The sequence below is a fragment of the Limulus polyphemus genome, unplaced genomic scaffold (genome assembly GCF_000517525.1).
Source record: "Limulus polyphemus unplaced genomic scaffold, Limulus_polyphemus-2.1.2 Scaffold778, whole genome shotgun sequence".
Classification (NCBI taxonomy): domain Eukaryota; kingdom Metazoa; phylum Arthropoda; class Merostomata; order Xiphosura; family Limulidae; genus Limulus; species Limulus polyphemus.
Window position 1 is genome coordinate 238,864 of NW_013666388.1, and position 8,152 is coordinate 247,015.

The following is an 8,152-nucleotide window of genomic DNA, read 5'->3' on the forward strand; positions in this document are numbered from 1 at the left end:
CTATTCTTTTACCAACGAATAATGGCATTGACCGTCACATTATAACGCCCCCACGGCTGAAAGGGCCAGAATTTTTGGTGGGACGGGGATTCGAACCCGCGACCCTCAGATTACGAGTCAAGCGCCCTAACCACCTGGCCATGCCAAGCCCCTAATTTTGAAGTGACAGATTAGAGGGAAGGCAGCAAGTCAACATCATTCACAGTTAAATCGCGGTCTACTCTAATCGATTAATCTCATAAATTAAAAAAAAAATTCGCGAATTATTTATTCATTTTTTTAAAGTGGTGGGTGCGCTACAAAGAGTGACGGTCGAATCCTACTGGTCGGTCATACAAGAGTAGCCCATGAGTTGTCGATGGATCTGTTAACCAGCTACTTTCTTCTTGATCTACCTGTTCAAAATTAGGATCGGCTGTGCGCAGACAACCCTCGAGTAGACGGTCTTCCTGGAGTTTGTGGCGACATAAAAAACTGCACCTATTTGATTTTTAATTTGGCCAAACTTCGACAGTCCGTTTGCTTCAAAAACTTCTTTATGCCAGGAATATGCTGCCCTCTAAAAAAGGTAAATCATCTAAAAAGGCTTCAAAAACTTGACAAATCTGTTATTGCAGGTATTGACTGAATGTGTAGTATTATATACCTATACAGTATCGTACGTGTTCAAACAAACCGTTGTCGAAAGAAATTGTGAACATTTTAAATAATAATAATAATATTTTTTCACGAATTAACAGTTATTCATTCTCAGAAATTAGACTACGACTGAATAAGCAGCAAAGAATTAAAAGGTTAGTAACCCTTGATTTTAGAGTACAAACTTCTGTTGTATCTTTTACTTATTACCCGATAAAATACTCTTTTTTTAAGAAAAAGCTGACTGCACATTTTTACATAACGGAAGCCGTTTAGGAATTTATGTTAAAGGTATGTAATGTTTTTGTATCTTTGGGTGGTACTGTCAGTATTTCGCGTAAATCGGGGGTTCGACATTTGTTGACAGTTGCTAACGTTGACTGTAGCAGGTTGTTAGCGTTAGTGAAATCCGCTGTTGGCAGAAGAAAATACGTTCGTACGTTATCCGATGAACAGAAAAACGAAAAGGTAAAAAAATGATGCCTCCTTAAAAGATGTAAGAAATGTATTATTCGCACATCATAAATCCCTTATCATTCTAAATAGTAGCTCATGAATACATGTATATCATATAGAATATTCATTACATGCATATGCCTAACACGCGTAAAATAATTTTTATTAAACGCGCATACAGAAACAATGTATATGATATTTAGGTTTGCCATAATTCTTCGTTGAAAAGTATGTTTTAGTAAACCAATAATGAAAAACACGATTAAGTATGCACATCGAACCAGTTAATTAAGTAAAACAATTACTTGTTTTTTCAATATGTTAATCAAAATAAACTTTGTTTATAACTATAAGTATTCTTTTATCAAGAGACTAATTTTTCTTTAATTGCCTCGGTGGGACAGAGGTAAGATATAACACTTGAATCCGGGGTTAACTCTGATTTTGTTTCAGCAGATCTAGCAATGAAACACTTACTTTCAGTATCTATCAGAACACTATGAAAGATGTACCACTTACTGTCACTATTTATCAGAACACTATAAAGATATACCACTTATTTTCAGTATTTATCAGAACACTATGAAAGATATACCACTTACTGTCAGTATTTATCAGAACACTGTGAAAGATATACCACTTGCTGTCAGTATTAATCAGAACACTATAAAGGTATACCACTTATTTTCAGTATTTATCAGAGCACTATGAAAGATATACCACTTACTGTCAGTATTTATCGAACACTATGAAAGATATACCACTTACTGTCAGTATTTATCAGAACACTGTGAAAGATATACCACTTATTTTCAGTATTTATCAGAGCACTATGAAAGATATACCACTTACTGTCAGTATTTATCGAACACTATGAAAGATATACCACTTACTGTCAGTATTTATCAGAACACTATAAAGATATACCACTTACTGTCAGTATTTATCGAACACTATGAAAGATATACCACTTACTGTCAGTATTTATCAGAACACTATAAAGATATACCACTTATTTTCAGTATTTATCAGAATACTATGAAAGATATACCACTTACTGTCAGTATTTATCAGAACACTGTGAAAGATATACCACTTACTGTCAGTATTTATCAGAACACTGTATTTATCAGAATACTATAAAGATATACCACTTATTTTCAGTATTTATCAAAACACTATGAAATATTTACCACTTACTGTCAGTATTCATCAGAACACTATGAAAGATATACCACTTACTGTCAGTATTTATCAGAACACTATGAAAGATATACCACTTACTGTCAGTATTTATCAGAACACTATGAAAGATATACCACTTACTGTCAGTATTTATCAGAACACTATGAAAGATATACCATTTACTGTCAGTATTTATCAGCTAATAGTTATAAACTTCCAGCTTCTGTAGGAAGAAGAGGGAAATTTACATTAAATGTTGAAATAGTGAATGAACTAAAATTCTTAATAGGAATGTGTGCGCGTATGTGTTTTGTTATAGAAAAGCCACATCGAGCTATCTGCTGAATCCACCAAGGGGAATTGAACCCCTGATTTTAGCGTTATAAATCCAAAGGCTTACCGCTGTCCCACCGGGGGACTCAATAGGAGAGCAAACTGTAAATTTGTGTTTGCGTTTAAGCACACATGAAACATATTTTTTTAGTCTGTTGTCTTACACTATGAGAGCTCATCCTCTACATACATGTTTTGCCCCCTCCCCCTTAAAATATTTCTGTGGGCGTCCATGACGAAAAGTAAAACACGAGAAAATAGTGATTTCATGAACGCATTTATCCCTCAAACCTCCCCCCCCCTTTCACTTTGACAAGAGCTTGGAAAAAAACAACAACATACAGTAGCGTGTTGTCTGTCAGTCAGTCAGTCAATAGACACCAAAATGACGACACATAAGGAACGTTTAACGTTGCAATTTGTACTGTCGTGACTCAGTAAAACGTGCGCATGCCATGAATCACGAGAAGAATTATGCACTCTGTAGGCTACAATACAGCATAACATATGAACTTGAAAAGCAAGAAATAGAAATATTTGTTACTCTTAATTTTGATTTTCCTTACTTTTGAAACAAAACACTTTCGTAGACCCTGCTGAAGTACATCTAGTATAGGTTTGTTGTTGTCGTAAATATTGGCTTGTATGAAAATATATGGCGTCTCTTCTCCTTTCGCTTAACACGTTTTAAATATTTAGATCTGTTGACCTAACTACCTTATCCAAGTAGGCGGTAGGTACAGCTAAATGGTTTCCCTCTCTCTCTCTGATCAACAGCTCTAAAATAGGAATGGCCATGCCTGAACCTTAGTGATCTCTAACCTGGCCGTTTTGGCCTATGTATTACATAAGGATTCGTTTAGGTTATAAATACTAAATATGTTTTCTTTATTTCTTTGGAAGAAAAAAAAACAGTAGTTGTCGCAGATAATAGCAAGAAAATTTTAAAATTTATCTTTATTTATTTATTGTGCTACTAATTTTGATTATTGGAGTTTTTAATAATATTAAGAGTTTTAAAGGGACAGATATGTCCTTATCAATATTCCGAAAACCGTCAACTACAGTTTAGTTGATTTCAGCTTCAAATTTTTGGTTACAGACACATTAAAAGCCTTCAAAATTAGCACATCTTAGTAAAGGATAACGAAGAAATACTACCACATAGGATAGTTGTAGTCATAAATATTCGCTTAGACAAAAATAGATGGCGACACTTCCTTCTTTCCTCAACACCTTCACTGACGTTTTAAATATTTTGGTTTGTTGACCAGAGTACCTGGTCCCTTAAATTAATGTTGGAAGTGTTTTTTACTGAGTGAAACATGCTTTGAAAGTTTTCTTGAAAGGGGAAAAACCCAAAATATTATCTGTTTCAAATAAACATAACATAATAATTTTCTGTAATCAATCACGACGTTATTTTCTTACATTAGGACATATAAATATTTATGAAAACAAACAAAATACTTACCTTGGCGTTTGTGTCGACTTCCAGAAGATGACACTAGGTGGCTAACAAACAATAAAATAATGGCCACCTTGATCAGCCAACCGACGCTAAAGGACAGAATATAATATCCATGTTAGTTAGTGATCCTGAGATAAATAATATGGACGACGCCACATTCTATAAAAATAAAGATATAAAGATATATCTATAATACAATATTCACAATTTTAGGATGTAGAACAAACAAGATGTCAGATAATTAGAGGAGAGAAGGTATGGAAGATGAAATTATCGGAATGAATTTCGTGATTGAATCTTTGAATTTATAATTATTAAAACAAAAACAACTATACACAGATGAGGTAAGACAAATCAAAATTTATTTCAAAAGATCGAAAATTTGTCAAGAAATAGAAGTCAGTAGGTTGGGTTTTTGTTGTGTCTATCGCGTGGAATCGAACCTTGGATTTTAGCGGTACAAACTCTTAAGGCTGACAGCCAAGCCAGCTGATGGCAATAGAAGTGAGACCTACGAAGCAAGTCATCGGTAGAACTAAATGTGGTGACTGTCCTGATAAATACCCCAAGTTATATGGTTATGTGGTCTAAGCCAAAGTAGCATCTAAATTCTCAGTATCTAAGAGCATGTAGTTAACATGTTTTTAAGATCGAATAAATGACCATTTTTGTTATTAAAATTTTATATTCTGTATAATCCTACCTATCACAGCATGTTTACATAAGCTGATCTGTATTAGTAACTGTTTTTCAATATAAATAACTATTTTATCTATACAGTATCTATATAAATATAAAAGTACTATATGTTGTATTCTCCATGTAACTACTTCGCAGTGTGTGGATGGATCTTCACCAAAATTGGTATTGAGGTCCATGCGGGGGGTATATACAAATTTTCAGTTTTGCATTTTTCACCACTACTTCGCCCCCTGTTGATGGATGTTTACCAAATTTAACATGAAGGTTTGTTGGGTCTATGCGGAGATGCATGCAAAGTTGCGGTTTCACACTTTATGTTTTCAAGTTTCTATGGGCGTTTTTTTTGTTTTTTTACAATTATATATATATAAGGGAAGCAACTGTTCGTGTCCTAAGACAATTGTTTGTTTGTTTGTTTTTTGAATTTCGCGCAAAGCTACACGAGGGCTATCTGCGCTAGCCGTCCCTAATTTAGCAGTGTAAGACTAGAGGGAAGGCAGCTAGTCATCACCACCCACCGCTACTCTTTTGCCAACGAATAGTGGGATTGACCGTCACATTATAACGCTCCCACGGCTGAAAGGGCGAGCATGTTTGGTGTGACAGGGATTCGAACCCGCGATCCTCAGATTGCGAGTCGAGTGCCTTAACCACCTGGCCATGCCGGGCCTTCCTAAGACGACCTTTCATTAATCATGAATTTACATGACTTCCGTCCAGGGAACAGGTACTCCAGCTAGTTAATATATAAATACAATAATGGTTAGCTTATCTCCCCCAGTGGGTCAGAGGTAAGGTTACAGACTTACAATGCGAAACCCCGGGATTCTATTCCCCGCGATGGACAGAGCACATATAGCCCATTTTGTTACATAGCACTCAAACAAACAAATAATCCTTAGTTTGTGTCTGAGAAGTTGACCATCTGAGTGTAACTCAGAAAAAGAGCCGTTGCTCGAAACCCGATGAAGAATAGTTAAAGTGAAATATCTCCAAATGTATAATTGTATATATACATATTGTAAGCTACTTATTTTCTTTTGTTTTAGGTAATATTTTTCTAGAATTCGTACTTAAATTTTAAATTATTTTCAAAGATTTAGATATGTACTTGAATAATATGTACTCGCGTATAATTTGTATCTCCAAGCTGCTCCCAGTAGGTCTGAAGGCTTATAGTACTAAAAACCAGGTTTCGATACTCGTAGTGGGCAAAGCACCTATTGTGTAGCTTGGTGCTTAAAAACAAACAAAGAATTCTCCAAGTCAGGCACAGGCGAGGAGAAAATGGCTTCTAAAAGGGGCGAATTAAGGCTTAATAGGGCTCCGATCAGCGGTCAGAGTTCTAATACAAGGAATGACCAGCTTTAATTATCAGTCGAGTCAGGTACGGGTGAGTAGGATCAATTCAAACTAACGTGCCCCTGAAGGTAATCGATGACAGATAGATAACTCTTAAATTAGAATCGAAGTAGTAATGTCTTTTGCTACGAGATGGCGGCACAGGATTACTTACGGAGAAGCGTCCACAATAGTGTTCGCATAAAATTTAATTGATTTATCGTAAGCACTATGCTGAATGTACAAGTGTATATCAGAGTAAAAACAAAAATAATTAAACTGATTCAACTTGAGAACTGATTAAGTCATGACATAATGTTAAGACTAAGATTTTATCAGTGGTTCAGCGATAAGTTTGACGATTTATAACGCTAAAAACCTGGTTTCGTTACCCGGGATGGGCACAGTACAGGTAGTTTAATGTAGTACTTTGCACGTAGCAACATTCAAACAAACATCCAAAAAAAACTATTCTACTCCTCCCAGTGGCTCAGCGGTTAGTCAACAGGCTTACGACGCTAAAATTCGGGTTTCGATACCTGTGGTTGGCAGAACACAGGTAGTCCTTTGTATACCTTTGCATATAGGTAGTAATTTTATCGTTAAGTTTTTGTTTCACCTATTACGGTATTGTAGGAGAAAGTCAGCTACCTAACATAATTGTTTTACTATAAAGTGAGTGGTGCTAATTATTTCCAATTACTTATTGCATTAGAAAGACCAGATACATGTTTGTAGTTTTCGTCAATCTAAAATTAAAATATCATGCTGGATTTGAACAATATTATTGTTTTAAGACTTCGCTAGATGGCACCAGCAAGCAGAATCTCGATGAAACGTTAGTGTCAAAATAATTTGTCGCATGATATCATAATATTTTGTGGACTATCTGAAACATTATTATGTACTTATACATCTAGTAAAAAAAATACAGCATTTTATTGTTCAGTTGTTTACACTACAAAGAAATGTGAGATGCTGCAAACTTCTGGAAATAATGAAAGTAATAACAGAGCACAAGGCGCTTATATCTTATTTCAGATGTGTATTTTCACTAGTTAAATATATATATATATATATATATACTTAAGTAGTTTTATTTTACTGGATTATTTCCTAATTAATTTACTAAATTATGATAAACTAACAGGTTTGCTGATTAAAGTATTTATCTTAAAGTAACCACAATTAATACATTAATATCAACAATTCTCATCTTCTGTTATTCAGCGATGTGAGTTTAATCTCTGAAAATTAAAGTACATCAATGCTCGAAAAAAGAAATAAAATGTGGTTTACAAATTCCCTTTGATAACACGTAAAAAAACAACAGATATTTTAATGTTAAAAATATGATAGCGAAATTCATTAAGAGTTACGATTTAAATGCCGAAACTTGGTGAAGAATTAGGAAACACGAGACCTAAAATTTGCGATAAAACTCACGTAGGCAACAGATGTTTTATTCCTCACCCTTCTCTTCATTTGCCCATTTCGGATTCAGAATTAGAAATGGACAACTTAGGAGGAGTGTGATAAATAAACCTGCAGTTTACGTTTGATTTTTAGCACAGATTTTAGGCCTGTGGGTTCATTAAAAATGTTAATTTGAATTTAGTAAATTTGAACTACTTGTAGAAATTCTTCTTTCTGCTCGTTGCTGTATGTTTAAGTAGTTCCTGTTCTACTGATAAACTGTCTTTTCCGAGTACATTTTTATTTCAATTAATAGTTTCAAATATGTCTCGTGATAATGATAAAAAACAACAACAATAATATAAATAGCTAAAACTAGTATTTAGTAGCTACTTTGACGAGTGTAAACCGAGGTGAAAGGTCAAAATCACGTGTTTTAATCTGCTTGGATAATACTTTATGCTCAGAACATATGAATTACTGACAGTAAAATTGTATGCGTCATCCAACTAATAGTTATTTACATATATTTCGTATCAAAATGCCCCCCATTGGCTCAGGGGTAAATCGTTAGACCCTCTAAAAATCGTGTTTTGATATCTACAGTAG

General features: G+C 34.5%; 1 protein-coding gene across 1 annotated transcript in view; it reads right to left on the reverse strand.

Moving 5' to 3' along the window:
- Positions 1 to 3,411, reverse strand: part of LOC106460477 (venom protease-like) — a 41,437-nt gene extending 38,026 nt beyond the window's left edge. Inside the window, exon 1 of the mRNA XM_022387216.1 lies at positions 3,331 to 3,411. Within this exon, the coding sequence (XP_022242924.1) occupies positions 3,331 to 3,411 (81 nt within the window). The remainder of the gene's footprint in view (positions 1 to 3,330) is intronic.
- Positions 3,412 to 8,152: the final 4,741 nt, after the last annotated feature.